Genomic DNA, 20186 nt, shown 5'->3' on the forward strand with positions numbered 1-20186 from the left:
TACATACCAGCACTATTTTAAAATAACAAACTCTTGATAGTAGAATAAAAAACTACAACTAAACACCACATACTCTTAACCATCTCCGTGGAGATGTTGCCTGTGCAACGGCAAAGAGAATGACTGGGGTGGGCGGAGCCTAGGAGGGACTATATGGCCAGCTTTGCTGGGACTCTTTGCCATTTCCTGTTGGGAAAGAGATATTCCCACAAGTAAGGATGACGCCGTGGACCGGACACACCAATGTTGGAGAAAATCTTAACTGCACATACCTTATAGCAGGATAACCTGCACGCCATTCCCCCGCTGAAGTTATCTCTCTCCTCAGTCATGTGTGAGAACAGCAATGGATCTTAGTTACAACCTGCTAAGGTCATAGAAATCACAGGCAGATTCTTCTATTTTTCTGCCTGGAACAAAATAGTACAACTCCGGTACCATTTAAAAATAATAAACTTTTGATTGAAGTAAAATAACAGCTACATTTCACCACTTCTCTATTACTACCTCCATGTTTGTTGAGAGTTGCAAGAGAATGACTGGATATGGCAGTTAGGGGAGGAGCTATATAGACAGCTCTGCTGTGGGTGTCCTCTTGCAACTTCCTGTTGGGAATGAGAATATCCCACAAGTAATGGATGATCCGTGGACTGGATACACCTTACAAGAGAAATGATGATTTTTCATCTTGCACGGACATGTATTTTTAACATATTTTTATTGTTTACCTGTTTGGTTATTATGTTTATACTGGTCATGTTTTGTGTATATTGTGACATCATTTCCTGTGGGCCATGTCGGATTGGGCATGACTCATGTGATGATTTTACCTGGGCCACACCTATCTCAAGTGTGGCCAATTACAGTGATTACTTATGGTATATATAGCAAGTGTATGACATTCAATTTTATTAAGCCTGATGAAACAGCCACTGGTGGCTGAGAAACGCGTTGCATAAGTTTCACTTTTAAATAAAGTAAGTTATTTTACTTACCACTTGCTGCCTGCTTTTTGCTATACCATCTACTCCTCACATCTACCTATGGACCCCTGAGAGTTCTTGGATGCCATTGATCAAGTCTACTGGGTGACCAGATTGATCCCAGTCTGCCCCTATAGCACTAAGGGAGGTGCTTCAACAAATGTGAGTGCTTTTCATACATTTATTACTACAACTCATTTGTCCTAGCAATACTAGGCCATATAGGCACTCTCTTGTGCTTTGTATTGTTTTCTACAGAATACTACACATCCACTGGAGGTCAGTCTTCTGGGTGACTGTTTGTGATCCCATACCGCTTCACCTACACCATTAGGGGTGACATATCTCATGTGAGTGTAATCCTTACACCTTTCTCAATCCAAATATTTCCTACAATATTGGGCCATGTGGCGCTTCTGTCTTCTATTTTCTGCAGATTATTGATTTTGGGTCGTGGCCTTGATCCTCTACAGACAGCTGCCTGATTGTGTCCTCTCATCTACCTATACTGAAACTTACTACAGTTTATTTAAAGACTTTTTAAGTTCTATTATCTAGTTTTGGAATTCATGTCATTGTGCAACTTTGGACATACATTGTCTCTAGTGATTTAATACCATACTTTTGTAGACTGATACCATTATATCATTGTTATACACTTTTTATCACTGTTTTTATCACTGTTTTTGTTGTTTACCAATATTATCTTAAACAAGACTATATCCAATAAGGGCGCCCCCATCACTATTTTTTCAGATTTATTATTAGTTCCGATATGGGCGTGATGGCGGATATAGGGGGTGATGGCGGATATAGGGGTTTTGACGTGTTGTTTTTTTGGGGGGAGACGTGTTAGACTTTTACGGGAGATTGAACATTTTTTTAAATTTCTTAGGCGCGGCAGTTTCTGTATTTATGCACATTTCTGGACATCGCTAGTTTATCCGACTTACGGCACTTTATGAACTGCCGCTGAAGCCTGCGGCGCATATGTCATCTCGCCCCAGAGCTACAAGTGGATCTCACTGTGGAGCAACACAGCACCAAGCTAAAAGGAAGCCTGTATAAAATGGTTTCATCCTGCAATTCAAGATCAGCTGGAAGCGGTAACCTGGTTAAAGTTTTAAGACAATTTTGTCTGATATGCATTTCTGTTTTTAACTTCTGGTATGCCTAATACCTTCTGTTTTTAAAATATATTTTATCTGTTTAATAAACCTTTTCACTTGAATCCTGTTGCGCTTTGTCTTTTCTATATTTTCCAGAGCTACGAGTGAAAAGAAATTACCTGCAGTTTTCAGACGGCTCAGGAGGAGGGTGTGTTACTTGAGGAGGGATAGTAACTTCTACAAAAGAAAATAAGACAAACTGAGAACACTATTCATTGTCAAGTTGTATTAAAATGTACTAAATTTTACACAGTCCATTAAATCTCTACACAAAAATAAACTTCTCGTCCTTTGAAAAGGCCTGCTATAAATCTGTGAAATAATAGGCTGATTTAAGTCCTTTGCTATGTAATCTACTAGTGGCATCTAGTGGCAATTCATTAGTACTGCAAGTCAGAAGCCACAAACTTCAGCAAACACAGGAGAGGTAAATTGTCTATCTCTGACATGATTCATGTCTTTTAGAGTTTGCCAAATGAAAACAAAGTTCCTTTATTATAGGCAGGTTTCCAATAAACTAGAACTGCATCCGCTTGAGTTAGTCATCCAATCAAAGTTCTGTATGCAATAAATTACAGACCTTAACTAAACCAAAGATAGAAACTAATGGTAATGTAGAATTAACACACTAATTATTACAATATTGTGCCTCTTGGGTGGATGCAGTTTCTTTGATTTTCCTAACATATGATGTGTGATGTAAAAAATTGACTCTTTCTTATAATTTTCTTAATCTTAAATACACTTTAAAATACATAACTGCAATCATAAACAAATATTCTGATGGCAACAGTTAAAGCATGGCTCAGATCAGAACTTTTTTTTTAACAGCATATAAAAACAAGAAAACAATCATGCTCCTCAAATGTGAAATGAGCCTGCAAGAGATTTACAGAAAAAGAAAGCTATTCCATGTCAACCAGGCAAAAACTCATCTTAATACAACAGAAGATTTATTTCAGTGACGTTTCGGGGAATACTCCCCTTCCTCAGACCCTGGCACTTGTGGAACTATTCATGAGAGTGCACCTGTCTCTCTATTTTATATATATATATAATTAATATAATTTAGAGATACTAAACCCACATTTTTTTCTTTCACGATTCAGAAAGAACATGCAATGTTAAGCAACTTTCTAATTTACTCCTATTATCAAATTTCCTTCATTCACTTGCTATCTTTATTTCAAAAGCAAGAATGTAAACTTAGGAGCCAGCCCATTTTTGGTTCAGAACCTGGGTTTCGCTTGCTGACTGGTGGCTAAATGTAGCACTGCACTCACAAGAGCGCGCTTCCATAAAGAGCCTTGTTTTCATGCCATCAGACAAGGCATGAGAACTAGCGCAGCGAAGGGGGTAAGTTGCACAGCAGATTATATATATATATATATATATATATATATATATATATATATATATATATATATATATATATATATATATATATATCTGGAACAGAAGAGGGAAGGGCGCACAACAAAAGAAACCTCCTGGTGTAGTATATCAAAACACTTATTAATATCTGTAGTGTAGTGACAAATGCAAACTCACGTGTTTCCACCTCAACCTTATGGGGTATAGATAAGACTCTGAGTAGTGAATGTCCACTAAGGAAGGCAATCCGATCCCCTTGTGCTTGCAACTTTTATTTCTCTCCTTGAATGCAATGCTCACCTCTCCAATAGAAGATTAACCACTTCGAAAGGTGGCAGCAAAGTTGGTCTTGGAGGAAATCCTTTGACAAGCGTATATGGTGGGTGAAAGAATTGGTTTTGCACACCACAAAGGTCTAAGTAAAAAGTGTGCTTTTATTTATTGTAACATCTCATGCATAATAATAACATAAAAAAGTCTCTTGGAAAAAAACGCATGTAAACGGCAAAATAGTAAAATGCCAATCAATGTCCCAAGACTCTTATGCAGTGCTTGCTGAATCAATTCAATAGTTTCTAAAGCAAACCGTCTCGTACATGTGAAAAGCCAATATAGTTAGTTAAAAAATCCCCAGCGATTCTGGGAGCTTCACAAACCGTGCTGCAGCACTTCGTTACTGAATCTCGGCTAGTGAGGGGGGGGGTGGCCACATGTACAAGACGGTTTGCTTTAGAAACTATTGAATTGATTCAGCAAGCACCGCATAAGAGTTAATAAACAAAGCAAGAAAAAACTCAATCCTAAAAGAGGAAGAATATACATTTTTAACTCTAGACAGCACAAAAATAGCTACGTTCTACCACTTGCCCAAAATCCTTAAAGATAAATCCAACCCCCCAGGAAGGCCCATCATTTCGGGAATAAACAGTTTAACTAGAAATCTATCAGAATATGTGGACCACTTTCTCGAACCAACTGTTCCCTCAATAAAATCATATATTAGGGACACCCCGCATCTGTTGTCACTACTGAAAGACATCACATGGAGTGAGGGATACTCTTTGGCAACCCTAGACGTCACAGCCCTCTATACGTTGATACCTAACAACAAGGGTATAGCAGCAGTGAAAGAGCTACTAACTGCAGAAACAAACATAAAAGAGAACCAAATATCTTTTATTGGAGAAGCAATTAATTTAATACTAACCAAAAACTATTTTGAATTCGAAAATAAAATACTCTTACAAAAATGCGGCATGGCTATGGGCACAAAATTTGCCCCAAGCTTTGCGAATATATACATGAGCATGTTTGAACGTGAACATATTTGGAAAAATAAATAACCAACACATACAGAATATTATCATGTGGAAAAGGTTCATTAACAATATAGTTATAATATGGAAGGAAAATGAAAATAGCTTTAACGAATTTGTGGATACTTTGAATAATAAGGACTGGAATTTAAAATTTACGAAACTATGGAATACTAAAGAAATCAATTTTCTGGACATTACCATGTTTATAGAAGAGGAAATGATCCAAACAAAAGTTTATACCAAAGACACTGACACAAATGGCTATTTACATGCCAAGAGCAGCCACCACAAAAAAATGGATCGACAACATACCATACGGCCAATTCCAGCGAATAAAACGGAATTGTTAAAAAATAGAAGATTTTGAACTAGCAGCAGAAATACTAAAACAAAAATTCCACAATAGAAAATATAATAAACGAACAGTATAAAAAGCCTATGATAAAGTAATGGTGACAAATAGGGAAGACCTACTCATAACCACAAAAAGAAAGAAGCTTTGATTACCAAATATGATACATCAGAGCATCAGACGCCCAGATATATCACACTTTTCAATAGTGAAACAAGGGATATAGAAAAGGTGCTTAAAGGGACAGACTAGTCAAAATTAAACTTTCATTATTCAGATAGGGCATGTCATTTAATCAACTTTCCATTTTACTTAAATCATCAAATTTGCTTTGTTCTCTTGGTATTCTTAGTTGAAACTAAACCTAGGTAATCTCATATGCTCATTTCTAAGCCCTTGAGGGCTGCCTCTTATCACATCCTTTTAAAATTGCTTTTAACAATAAGAGACTGATAAGTTCATGTGGGCCATATAGATAACACTGTGTTAACGCCCGGGGAGTTATTTAAGATTTAGCACTATACAATACTAAATGCAACTCAATAGATTTGATATAGTCACAGTCATGTGATCAGGGGGCTGTCAGAAAGTTCTTAGATACAGGGTAATCACAGAGGTAAAAAACATAATTTATGCTTACCTGATAAATTTATTTCTCTTGTAGTGTATCCAGTCCACGGATCATCCATTACTTGTGGGATATTCTCCTTCCCAACAGGAAGTTGCAAGAGGATCACCCACAGCAGAGCTGCTATATAGCTCCTCCCCTCACTGCCATATCCAGTCATTCGACCGAAACAAGCCAAGAAAGGAGAAACCATAGGGTGCAGTGGTGACTGTAGTTTAATTAAAATTTAGACCTGCCTGAAAAGGACAGGGCGGGCCGTGGACTGGATACACTACAAGAGAAATAAATTTATCAGGTAAGCATAAATTATGTTTTCTCTTGTTAAGTGTATCCAGTCCACGGATCATCCATTACTTGTGGGATACCAATACCAAAGCTAAAGTACACGGATGATGGGAGGGACAAGGCAGGAACTTAAACGGAAGGAACCAATGCCTGTAGAACCTTTCTCCCAAAAACAGCCTCCGAAGAAGCAAAAGTATCAAATTTGGAAAATTTGGAAAAAGTATGAAGCGAAGACCAAGTTGCAGCCTTGCAAATCTGTTCAACAGAGGCCTCATTTTTAAAGGCCCAGGTGGAAGCCACAGCTCTAGTAGAATGAGCTGTAATCCTTTCAGGAGGCTGCTGTCCAGCAGACTCATAGGCTAAACGGATTATACTACGAAGCCAAAAAGAAAGAGAGGTTGCCGAGGCCTTCTGACCTCTCCTCTGTCCAGAGTAAACAACAAACAGGTTAGATGTTTGGCGAAAATCTTTAGTAGCCCGTAAGTAAAACTTCAAGGCACGGACTACGTCTAGATTATGCAAAAGACGTTCCTTCTTTGAAGAAGGATTAGGACATAATGACGGAACAACAATCTCTTGATTGATATTCTTGTTAGAAACCACCTTAGGTAAAAACCCAGGTTTTGTACGCAGAACAACTTTATCTGAATGAAAGATCAGATAAGGAGAATCACAATGTAAGGCAGATAACTCCGAGACTCTTCTAGCCGAGGAAATGAAATAGCCATCAGAAAAAGAACTTTCCATGAAAGAAGTTTGATATCAATAGAATGAAGGGGTTCAAACGGAACCCCTTGAAGAACTTTAAGAACCAAGTTTAAGCTCCATGGAGGAGCAACAGGTTTAAACACAGGCTTAATTCTAACTAAAGCCTGACAAAATGCCTGAACGTCTGGAACTTCTGCCAGACGCTTGTGTAAAAGTATAGACAGAGCAGAAATCTGTCCCTTTAAAGAACTAGCTGATAATCCTTTATCCAAACCCTCTTGGAGGAAGGACAATATCCTAGGAATCCTAACCCTACTCCATGAGTAATTCTTGGATTCACACCAATGAAGATATTTACGCCATACCTGCCTGTATTAAGGTATCAATTACTGACTCGGAGAAGCCACGCTTTGATAGGATCAAGCGTTCAATCTCCATGCAGTCAGTCTCAGAGAAAGTAGATTCGGATGATTAAAAGGACCTTGTATTAGAAGGTCTTGTCTCAGAGGCAGAGTCCATGGGGGAAAGGATGACATGTCCACTAGGTCTGCATACCAGGTCCTGGGTGGCCATGCAGGCGCCATCAATATCACTGATGCTCTTTCCTGTTTGATTTTGGCAATCAGACGAGGGAGCAGAGGAAACGGTGGAAACACATAAGCCAGGTTGAAGAACCAAGGCGCTGCTAGAGCATCTATCAGTGCCGCTTCTGGGTCCCTGGACCTGGATCCCTAACAAGGAAGCTTGGAGTTTTGGCGAGACGCCATGAGATCCAATTCTGGTTTCCCCTAATGGAGAACCAATTGAGCAAACACCTCCGGATGGAGTTCCCATTCCCCCGGATGAAAAGTCTGACGACTTAGAAAATCCGCCTCCCAGTTCTCTACACCTGGGATATGGATCGCTGACAGGTGGCAAGAGTGAGTCTCTGCCCAGCGAATTATCTTGGAGACTTCTGACATCGCTAGGGAACTCCTGGTTCCCCCTTGATGGTTGATGTAAGCCACAGTCGTGATGTTGTCCGACTGAAATCTGATGAACCTCAGTGTTGCTAGCTGAGGCCAAGCCAGAAGAGCATTGAATATTGCTCTTAACTCCAGAATATTTATTGGGAGGAGTTTCTCCTCCTGAGTCCATGAACCCTGAGCCTTCAGGGAATTCCAGACTGCACCCCAACCTAGAAGGCTGGCATCTGTTGTTACAATTGTCCAATCTGGTCTGCGAAAGGTCATACCCTTGGACAGATGGGCCTGAGATAACCACCAGAGAAGAGAATCTCTGGTTTCCTGATCCAGATTTAGTAGAGGGGACAAATCTGTGTAATCCCCATTCCACTGACTGAGCATGCATAATTGCAGCGGTCTGAGATGCAGGTGCGCGAATGGCACTATGTCCATCGCCGCTACCATTAAGCTGATTACTTCCATGCACTGAGCCACCGTGGGGCGCGGAATGGAGTGAAGAACACGGCAAGCATTTAGAAGTTTTGATAACCTGGTCTCCGTCAGGTAAATTTACATTTCTACAGAATCTATTAGAGTCCCTAGGAAGGAAACCCTTGTGAGAGGAGATAGAGAACTCTTTTCTTCGTTCACTTTCCCCCCAAGCGACCTCAGGAATGCAAAAACTATCTCTGTATGAGATTTGGCAATTTGAAAGCTTGACGCCTGTATCAGGATGTCGTCCAGGTAAGGAGCCACCGCTATGCCTCGCGGTCTTAGGACCGCCAGAAGTGAGCCCAGAACCTTTGTAAAAATTCTTGGGGCTGTAGCCAACCCGAATGGAAGAGCTACAAATTGGTAATGCCTGTCTAGAAAGGCAAACCTCAGGAACTGATGATGATTCTTGTGAATCGGAATGTGAAGGTAGGCATCCTTTAAGTCCACTGTGGTCATGTACTGACCCTCTTGGATCATGGGTAAAATGGTTTGAATAGTTTCCATCTTGAATGACGGAACTCTGAGGAATTTGTTTAGGATCTTTAAATCCAAAATTGGTCTGAAGGTTCCCTCTTTTTTGGGAACCACAAACAGATTTGAATAAAACCCCTGTCCTTGTTCCGTCCGCGGAACTGGATGGATCACTCCCATTACAAGGAGATCTTGTATGCAGCTTAGGAATGCCTCTTTCTTTATCTGGTTTGCAGATAATCTTGAAAGGTGAAATCTCCCTTGTGGAGGAGAAGCTTTGAAGTCCAGAAGATATCCCTGAGATATGATCTCCAACGCCCAGGGATCCTGAACATCTCTTGCCCACGCCTGGGCGAAGAGAGAGAGTCTGCCCCCTACTAGATCCGTTGTCGGATAGGGGGCCGCTCCTTCATGCTGTCTTAGAGGCAGCAGCAGGCTTTCTGGCCTGCTTGCCCTTGTTCCAGGACTGGTTAGGTTTCCAGGCCTGCTTGGATTGAGCAAAAGTTCCCTCTTGTTTTGAAGAAGAGGAAGTTGATGCTGCACCTGCCTTGAAATTTCGAAAGGCACGAAAATTAGACTGTTTGGCCTTTGATTTGGCCCTGTCCTGAGGAAGGGTATGACCCTTACCTCCAGTAATGTCAGCAATAATTTCTTTCAAACCAGGCCCGAATAAGGTCTGCCCCTTGAAAGGAATGTTGAGTAATTTAGACTTTGAAGTCACATCAGCTGACCAGGATTTGACCCATAGCGCCCTACGCGCCTGGATGGCGAATCCGGAATTCTTAGCCGTTAGTTTAGTCAAATGAACAATGGCATCAGAAACAAATGAGTTAGCTAGCTTAAGAGTTCTAAGCTTGTCAACAATTTCAGTCAATGGAGCTGTATGGATGGCCTCTTCCAGGGCCTCAAACCAGAATGCCGCCGCAGCAGTGACAGGCGCAATGCATGCAAGGGGCTGTAAAATAAAACCTTGTTGAATAAACATTTTCTTAAGGTAACCCTCTAATTTTTTATCCATTGGATCTGAAAAAGCACAACTGTCCTCAACCGGGATAGTGGTACGCTTTGCTAAAGTAGAAACTGCTCCCTCCACCTTAGGGACTGTCTGCCATAAGTCCCGTGTAGTGGCATCTATTGGAAAAAAATGTCTAAATATAGGAGGTGGGGAAAAGGGCACACCGGGCCTATCCCACTCCTTACTAATAATTTCTGTAAGCCTTTTAGGTATTGGGAAAACATCAGTACTCACCGGCACTGCATAGTATTTATCCAGCCTACACAATTTCTCTGGCACTGCAATAGTGTCACAGTCATTCAGAGCAGCTAATACCTCCCCAAGCAATACACAGAGGTTCTCAAGCTTAAATTTAAAATTAGAAATCTCTGAATCAGGTCTCCCAGATTCAGAGACGTCACCCACAGACTGAAGCTCTCCGTCCTCAGGTTCTGCATATTGTGACGCAGTATCAGACATGGCTCTTACAGCATCTACGCGCTCTGTATCTCATCTAACCCCAGAGCTATTGCGCTTGCCTCTCAATTCAGGCAATCTGGATAATACCTCTGACAGGGTATTATTCATGATTGCAGCCATGTCCTGCAAAGTAATCGCTATGGGCGTCCCTGATGTACTTGGCGCCATATTAGCATGCGTCCCTTGAGCGGGAGGCGAAGGGTCCGACACGTGGGGAGAGTTAGTCGGCATAACTTCCCCCTCAACAGACCCCTCTGGTGACAATTCTTTTATAGATAAAGACTGATCTTTACTGTTTAAGGTGAAATCAATACATTTAGTACACATTCTCCTATGGGGCTCCACCATGGCTTTTAAACATAATGAACAAGTATCCTCTGTTTCAGACATGTTTGTACAGACTAGCAATGAGACTAGCAAGCTTGGAAAACACTTTAAAATAAGTTAACAAGCAATATAAAAAAACGTTACTGTGCCTTTAAGAGAAACAAATTTTGACAAAATTTGAAATAACAGTGAAAAAAGGCAGTTACACTAACTAAATTTTTACAGTGTATGTAACAAGTCAGCAGAGCATTGCACCCACTTGCAAATGGATGATTAACCCCTTAATACCAAAAACGGAATAATAAATGACAAAAACGTTTTTTAAACACAGTCACAACAACTGCCACAGTCTACTGTGGTTGTTACCCTCCTCAAACACGACTTTGAAGCCTTTTGAGCCCTTCAGAGATGTCCTGTATCATGCAGAAGGAAGCTGAATGTCTCTGTCAGTATTTTTATCTGCACAGAAAAGCACTAAAATAGGCCCTTCCCACTCATATTACAACAGTGGAAAGCCTCAGGAAACTGTTTCTAGGCAAAAATCAAGCCAGCCATGTGGAAAAAAACTAGGCCCCAATAAGTTTTGTCACCAAACATATATAAAAACGATTAACATGCCAGCAAACGTTTTAAATTACACTTTTATAAGAGTATGTATCTCTGTTAATAAGCCTGATACCAGTCGCTATCACTGCATTTAAGGCTTAACTTACATTAATCCGGTATCAGCAGCATTTTTCTAGCAAATTCCATCCCTAGAAATATGTTAACTGCACATACCTTATTGCAGGAAAAACATAATTTATGTAAGAACTTACCTGATAAATTCATTTCTTTCATATTAGCAAGAGTCCATGAGCTTGTGACGTATGCAAGTCTGACAGGTTGGGGAGCTGTTTCAGTTTGATTCTTCTGCTTATAATTTCAGGATTTATCCCTCCCTCTCTAGTGACTCTTGCGTGGAAGATCCACATCTTGGGTAGTCATTATCCCATACGTCACTAGCTCATGGACTCTTGCTAATTACATGAAAGAAAACATAATTTATGTAAGAACTTACCTGATAAATTCATTTCTTTCATATTAGCAAGAGTCCATGAGGCCCACCCTTTTTTGTGGTGGTTATGATTTTTTGTATAAAGCACAATTATTCCAATTCCTTATTTTTTTATGCTTACGCACTTTTTTCTTATAACCCCACTTCTTGGCTATACGTTAAACTGATTTGTGGGTGTGGTGAGGGGTGTATTTATAGGCATTTTGAGGTTTGGGAAACTTTGCCCCTCCTGGTAGGAATGTATATCCCATACGTCACTAGCTCATGGACTCTTGCTAATATGAAAGAAATGAATTTATCAGGTAAGTTCTTACATAAATTATGTTATAATACACCACTCTCCTCTTACTACGTCCATCTTTGTTGAGAGTTGCAAGAGAATGACTGGATATGGCAGTGAGGGGAGGAGCTATATAGCAGCTCTGCTGTGGGTGATCCTCTTGCAACTTACTGTTGGGAAGGAGAATATCCCACAAGTAATGGATGATCCGTGGACTGGATACACTTAACAAGAGAAAGTATATTAATATAACTGTGTTGGTTATGCAAAACTGGGTAATGGATAATAAAGGGATTATGTATCATTTAAAACAATAACAATTCTATTGTAGACTGTCCCTTTAACAAGCACTGGCACATCCTGAAAAGAGACCCATTCCTGGGAAAACATATACCAGAGAACCCAAATATAACATACAAGAAAAACCTCAATTTCAAAAACATACTAGCACCAACAAAACTCAAAAAGGAAAAATCACTAAAACAACAATCATGGATTAATGCAAAAATTAAATGGATTCTATAAATGCAATGGGAAAATTTGCATATGCTGTGAGTGTGAACATATCAGTGGGAACAAGGAAAAAAATAAAAGGATAACAGACAGCGAAAACAATCAGTTTTAAATAAAAAGTTTCATGAACTGCAATATGTGGGATATCAATTAACATGTAGCTGCAATAAGTCTTACATAGGAAGAATGAAGAGAACCCTAAAAAACAAGAGTCCTAGAACACATTTTTTATTTTATTATTTTATAGTTTATTGTAGGCTAGGGGGTGTTTTTATTTTGGGGGGCTATTAGATTAGGTGTAATTTTTTGTAATTTTAGATTTTTTAATTTTTTTCGTAGTGTTAGGTTTTTTTAAATTTGAAATTTCGATTTTTTAATTGGTATTTTTTTTTAATTAAAATAGTAAGGTTAGGTTAATTTATAGTTTAATGTTACGTTTATTATAAGTAAGTTGTTTTTTTTTAAGATAGTTATATCGTAATTTTAAATTAGGGGGGTGTTAGGTTTATGGGTTAATAGTTTAATTTAGTGTTTTGCGATGTGGGGGGCTGGCGGTTTAGGGATTAATAGGTTTAATTAGTAGCGGCGATGTGGGGGCCGGAGGTTTAGGGGTTAATAGGTTTATTTAGTGGCGGTGATGTGGGAGGCAGGTGGTTTAGGGGTTAATAGGTTTATTTAGTGGTGGTGATGTCGGGGAGTGGTGGATTAGGGGTTAATAGTTTTATTACAGTCGGCGATGACGGGAGTGGCAGATTAGGGGTTAATAACTTTATCTAGGTGTCAGCGATGTCGGGGACAGCGGATTAGGGGTGTTTAGACTTGGGGTTTATGTTAGGGTTGTAGGTTTAAACAAAACTTTTTTTTCCCCATAGACATCAATGGGGTTGCGTCACAGAGATTTTTCATTTCACACTTCAGGTGTTATTTTATTTTTTCTAGCACGTCAAAGCAGCCCTTGGATTTTGTGCGGTATGGAGCTTAACGCCACCATATCGCACACACAAGGAGGCTTTTCAGTAACTCGTAATGGCAGCGCTATGGAGAGTGAAATAACGCAACTTCTTTGGCGTTCGTTTAACACCCTGTTTAGCGCAAAACTCGTAATCTAGGTGTTTGTTTTTTAACTTATTAGTCTACATTAAAGTTTTACTTTTTAACACACAGCTCAAATAATTTTTGAAATATCCTTAATCACTCCCAGTACAGCGAGTGAGGTTTTTTTCCCTACACACCCACCTATAACGTCCATGTGGGAATCAAAGGACTGGGATCACACTAGGACTACTCTAAAAATCGGATTGAAGATTCTAAACTGGATTAGTTACTACAACCTGGGGTAACCTCAGGTGAGCGGTTATTATCACCTATTTCCTCTAAATCAAATACTGCTTGTAACACATTTGTTCTACATTTTTGTGTTTTTTTACATATGTTTATGTGGACCGTCTTTCTGTGAAGAGCTGTTTAAATCCTTTACAAGCCAACTCCAACTCTTTCTCACTTAGGTGAAAGTGAGATACCCAAAATAGCCGCAGCTAGGGGACACCACATACAACTATATATTATAGTTCTTTTGGGCGCCGTTTCACAACAACCTTCTATATATATATATATATATATATATATATATATATATATATATATATATATATATATATATATATATATATATATATATATATATATATATATATATATATATATACAGGGAGTGCAGAATTATTAGGCAAGTTGTATTTTTGAGGATTAATTTTATTATTGAAGAACAACCATGAACCCAAAAAACTCATTAATATCAAAGCTGAATAGTTTTGGAAGTAGTTTTTAGTTTGTTTTTAGTTATAGCTATTTTAGGGGGATATCTGTGTGTGCAGGTGACTATTACTGTGCATAATTATTAGGCAACTTAACAAAAAACAAATATATACCCATTTCAATTATTTATTTTTACCAGTGAAACCAATATAACATCTCAACATTCACAAATATACATTTCTGACATTCAAAAACAAAACAAAAACAAATCAGTGACCAAAATAGACACCTTTCTTTGCAAGGATACTCAAAAGCCTGCCATCCATGGATTCTGTCAGTGTTTTGATCTGTTCACCATCAACATTGCGTGCAGCAGCAACCACAGCCTCCCAGACACTGTTCAGAGAGGTGTACTGTTTTCCCTCCTTGTAAATCTCACATTTGATGATGGACCACAGGTTCTCAATGGGGTTCAGATCAGGTGAACAAGGAGGCCATATCATTAGATTTTCTTCTTTTATACCCTTTCTTGCCAGCCACGCTGTGGAGTACTTGGACGCGTGTGATGGAGCATTGTCCTGCATGAAAATCATGTTTTTCTTGAAGGATGCAGACTTCTTCCTGTACCACTGCTTGAAGAAGGTGTCTTCCAGAAACTGGCAGTAGGACTGGGAGTTGAGCTTGACTCCATCCTCAACCCGAAAAGGCCCCACAAGCTCATCTTTGATGATACCAGCCCAAACCAGTACTCCACCTCCACCTTGCTGGCGTCTGAGTCGGACTGGAGCTCTCTGCCCTTTACCAATCCAGCCACGGGCCCATCCATCTGGCCCATCAAGACTCACTCTGATTTCATCAGTCCATAAAACCTTAGAAAAATCAGCCTTGAGATATTTCTTGGCCCAGTCTTGACGTTTCAGCTTGTGTGTCTTGTTCAGTGGTGGTCGTCTTTCAGCCTTTCTTACCTTGGCCATGTCTCTGAGTATTGCACACCTTGTGCTTTTGGGCACTCCAGTGATGTTGCAGCTCTGAAATATGGTCAAACTGGTGGCAAGTGGCATCTTGGCAGCTGCACGCTTGACTTTTCTCAGTTCATGGGCAGTTATTTTGCGCCTTGGTTTTTCCACACGCTTCTTGCGACCCTGTTGACTATTTTGAATGAAACGCTTGATTGTTCGATGATCACGCTTCAGTAGCTTTGCAATTTTAAGAGTGCATCATCCCTCTGCAAGATATCTCACTATTTTTGACTTTTCTGAGCCTGTCAAGTCCTTCTTTTGACCCATTTTGCCAAAGGAAAGGAAGTTGCCTAATTATTATGCACATCTGATATAGGGTGTTGATGTCATTAGACCACACCCCTTCTCATTACAGAGATGCACATCACCTAATATGCTTATTTGGTAGTAGGCTTTCGAGCCTATACAGCTTGGAGTAAGACAACATGCATAAAAAGGATGATGTGGTCAAAATACTCATTTGCCTAATAATTCTGCACTCCCTGTATATATATATATATATATATATAACATAAATTATGCTTACCAGATCATTTCCTTTCTTTCTGTAAAGGGAGAGTCCACAGCTGCAATCCTTACTTGTGGGAAATACTGAACCTGACCACCAGGAGGAGGCAAAGACACCCCAGCCAAAAGCTTAAATACCTCCCCCACTTCCCTCATCCCCCAGTTATTCTGCCAAGGGAACAAGGAACAGTAGGAGAAATATCAGGGTGAAACAGGTGCCAGAAGAACATATTAAAATTTAGGGCCGCCCATCGGAGAATACGGGCGGGAGCTGTGGACTCTCCCTATACAGAAGGAAAGGAAATTATCTGGTAAGCATAATTTATGTTTTGCTTCTTAATACAGGGAGAGTCCACAGCTGCATTCCTTACTTGTGGGAAATTATACCCAAGCTCTAGAGAATACTAACGGGAGGGCAAAAGGCATCTGAAGGCACCACAGCCTGGAAATACCCTTTCTCCTGAAGGCTGCTTCAACAGAAGCAAACTCTATAGAGATTTAGGAAAAAGAATGTAAGGAGGACCCAGTAGCCGCCTTACCAATTAGATCCACAGGCCGCATCTTAGAGGCCCAATAGGACATCACTGCTCCCATAGAATGAGCCGTGATCCTCTGAGGAGGCTTGAGTCCTGCTGTCTCATATGTCAAGCGGATGACACTCCTCAACTAAAGATAACAAACAGAAAATCTGTCTATCCCCATGCAGCCTGAAGATAGAACTCCAAGGCACAACTCCATACCCTGTAGTAAACTTTCCTTCGAGAAGAAGGAATAGGACATAAGAAATGGATCACAAATTCCTGATTGAAGTTGTGATTTGTCACAACCTTAGGAGGAAAACCTAACTAGGTTCATAAAACAACCCTATTATCGAGGAACACCCGATAAGGATGGTCGCCTGGCAAGGCCGTAATCTCAGACACTTCTGCACACAGAAGCCCTATTTAGGTGGAAAGAGTCTCTAAGATAAACTTAACGTCAACCTCATGCATAGGTACAAAAGGAGTCCCATGCAAAACTTAAGAAGAAGGTCTAAGCTCCAAGGGGAGCATCAGATCAACACACCGGCTTGATCACAGTCAGAGCCGTAACAAAAAAACCGACAGGGCCTACTTGTCCCAACAAGTAACTAGCTAAAAGGCCCTTCTCCAGACCATCCTAGAGGAAAGAAAGAGTTCTAGCAAACTAGATTAGTGCACCAGGACAAACTACGCATTTTACAGCAGAAGGTGTCCTCCACACCATGAGATAGATGACAAGGGACCAGCTTACGCGCTTGAAAGAGAGGGTCATAACCTCTCAGAAAAACCATCACTTGGCTAGGACCAAGCGACATCTCGCAGTCCGCCTCAAAAAGACAAGAGTTGATAAGCAAAGATCCCTGCAACAAGGCAACCTTCCTGGAGGCGAAGACGCCATTCCCCTAAATCGCGACCCCAACTTCACGGCCGCAATGGAGCAATCAGAATCAATGACGCCGGCTCCTGAGGTTTGAGCCACCACTCGAGGAAAGAGTGATATTCCCGAAGAGAAAGAATTGTATTGAACCTCCAAGGTACAGTTAAAGCATCCATTAGCTCCGCCTGAGGATCCCTGAACCACGACCCATCCGTGGGTAACTTGGTATAGAGACGGGACGACCTAAGATTCCCATCCAGCGTCCCCTACCATATACAAATATCCGAAACCCCTCGGATGGATTTCCTTAAAGGGAAAGACTGTAAAGACCATCCGACCTGGATGACAACCCACAGGAGAGTGGATCACTGACAGCGAGCAGTAGCAGGCCTCCGCCCACTACTAAACCAGAGATACTACCCTCAATAGGGATTCGCTCATTCTCCGATGGAGATCTAAGCCACCAAGAGTAAGACTGACTAGAATCTATACAATGGGGCAAACCCAGTAGACTAAACCCTCAGAGCAAAGAGATTGCCTGAAGATCCAAAGCTATTCGGGAGAAAACTCCTGAGTCCACGGGCCCCCTCTTGGTACGCCCTCACCCCCCTGACGGATGTGCGACCGTAGTCAAAACCGCTACGGGTGATTAAGAAAGATGTCCCTCAGGACACAGAGATCTGGACAAAGATCCCAGAGAATGATTCTCTCAACCAGTAGTCCAGGTAAATCTGTTAACACTGATTCGAACAGCACCACTTCACTGCCTCCTCATACACTGAGCCTCGGCCGAGATGAGACCTGGCAAAAGGAACGAAGTCCAGCCTAACACAGAGCCAACAAAGGCCTGAAGGAGACCTGGAGGGCACGACCTGAGAAAGTTAACTCATAACTTCACAAGTTCGATAGGCATGTCTTCCTGTCTTATGAAGACTAAATTAGCATCCAGTATCCACCCTGGCACCTACACCAGAGAATTCTGGTCTAAGTATTCTTCCCTCTCTGATCGAGGAAGACAGATGAAATCCCTAAAAGACCTATATCAGACTCACAGATGGAAATTAAACCAGAATTCTCAAAACAGGCGAAGCTACCGTTAGTTCTGGACTCAGGAAACTGCCAAAAGAAACCCTAGATTTCTCCAAGGCTCTAGAAGCAGTATCGAGACCAAAACGATAAGAGCAATGTCCTGGAAGTACTGGTCCAGACAAATGCAACCTTAGGAACCTGAAATGTTCCCTGAAGAGGAAAGAAAAGGTATGATATCCTTCCTCAACAGTGTTCCTGCACTGCTCCTCCCGTACCAAGGGTAGAGAGGACCTTATAGGCACCCAACAAGGAGGCATGATAAGGTTGCTTAAGTACTTCAGGGTCCAAATAGGACGGGAGTTCCCTTCCTCTATGAGACCCCGAAAAAAAACAAAATTTATGCTTACCTGATAAATTAATTTCTCTTGTGGTGTATCCAGTCCACGGATCATCCATTACTTGTGGGATATTCTCCTTCCCAACAGGAAGCTGCAAGAGGATCACCCACAGCAGAGTTGTCTATATAGCTCCTCCTCTAACTGCCACTCCCAGTCATTCGACCGAAGACAAGCAAGAGAAAGGAGAAACCATAGGGTGCAGTGGTGACTGTAGTTTAAAAATAAAACACACCTGCCTTAAAATGACAGGGCGGGCCGTGGACTGGATACACCACAACAGAAATAAATTTATCAGGTAAGCATAAATGTTGTTTTCTCTTGTAAGGTGTATCCAGTCCACGGATCATCCATTACTTGTGGTATACCAATACCAAAGCTATAGGGCACGGATGAAGGGAGGGACAAGGCAGGTGCTTAAACGGAAGGCACCACTGCCTGCAAGACCTTTCTCCCAAAAATAGCCTCCGAAGAAGCAAATTTTGAAAAAGTATGAAGCAAAGACCAAGTCGTCGCCTTACAAATCTGTTCAACAGAAGCCTCATTTTTAAAAGCCCATGTGGAAGCTACAGCTCTAGTAGAATGAGCTGTAATCCTTTCAGAAGGCTGCTGGCCAGCAGTCTCATAAGCTAAGCGTATTATACTCCTTAGCCAAAAAGAAAGAGAAGTTGCCGAAGCCTTTTGGCCTCTCCTCTGTCCAGACTAGACAACAAACAATGCAGATGTTTGACGAAAATCTTTAGTAGCTTGTAAATAAAACTTTAAAGCACGAACCACGTCAAGATTGTGTAAAAGACGTTCCTTCTTTGAAGAAGGATTAGCACACAGTGACGGTACAACAATCTCCTGATTGATATTTTTATTAGATACCACCTTAGGTAGAAAACCAGGTTTGGTACGTAACACTACCTTATCTGTATGAAAAATGAGATAAGGGGAATCACATTGTAAAGCAGATAACTCCGAAACTCTTCGAGCCGATTAGATAGCTACTAAAAACAGAACTTTCCAAGATAAGAGCTTAATATCTATGGAATGCAAAGGTTCAAACGGAACCCCTTGAAGAACCTTAAGAACTAAATTTAAACTCCAAGGCGGAGCAACAGGTTTAAACACAGGCTTGATTCTGACTAAAGCCTGACAAAACGCCTGCACGTCTGGAACCTCAGCCAGACGTTTGTGCAAAAGAATAGACAGAGCAGAAATCTGTCCCTTTAAGGAACTCGCTGACAAACCCTTCTCCAATCCATCTTGGAGAAAAGATAATATCCTAGGAATCCTGACCTTACTCCATGAGTAACCCTTGGATTCACACCAATATAGATATTTACACCATATCTTATGATAGATTTTCCTGGTGACAGGCTTTCGCGCCTGTATTAAGGTATCAATGACCGACTCGGGGAAACCACGCTTTGATAAAATCAAGCATTCAATCTCCAAGCAGTCAGCCGCAGAGAAATTAGATTTGGATGGTTGAAAGGACCCTGAAGTAGAAGGTCCTGTCTCAGAGGCAGAGTCCATGGTGGAAAGGATGACATGTCCACCAGATCTGCATACCAAGTCCTGCGTGGCCACGCAGGGGCTATCAAAATCACTGATGCTCTCTCCTGCTTGACCTTGGCAATCAGACAAGGGAGCAGAGGAAACGGTGGAAACACATAAGCCAGGTTGAAGGACCAAGGCGCTGCTAGAGCATTTATC

At 40.9% G+C, this 20186-nt stretch overlaps 1 protein-coding gene across 1 annotated transcript in view; it reads right to left on the reverse strand.

Moving 5' to 3' along the window:
- The window catches only part of KSR1 (kinase suppressor of ras 1), a 574092-nt gene that overhangs the window by 84082 nt on the left and 469824 nt on the right, over positions 1 to 20186 (reverse strand). Inside the window, exon 12 of the mRNA XM_053707516.1 lies at positions 2272 to 2329. Within this exon, the coding sequence (XP_053563491.1) occupies positions 2272 to 2329 (58 nt within the window). The remainder of the gene's footprint in view (positions 1 to 2271; positions 2330 to 20186) is intronic.

This window comes from Bombina bombina, chromosome 3 (assembly GCF_027579735.1).
Source record: "Bombina bombina isolate aBomBom1 chromosome 3, aBomBom1.pri, whole genome shotgun sequence".
Classification (NCBI taxonomy): domain Eukaryota; kingdom Metazoa; phylum Chordata; class Amphibia; order Anura; family Bombinatoridae; genus Bombina; species Bombina bombina.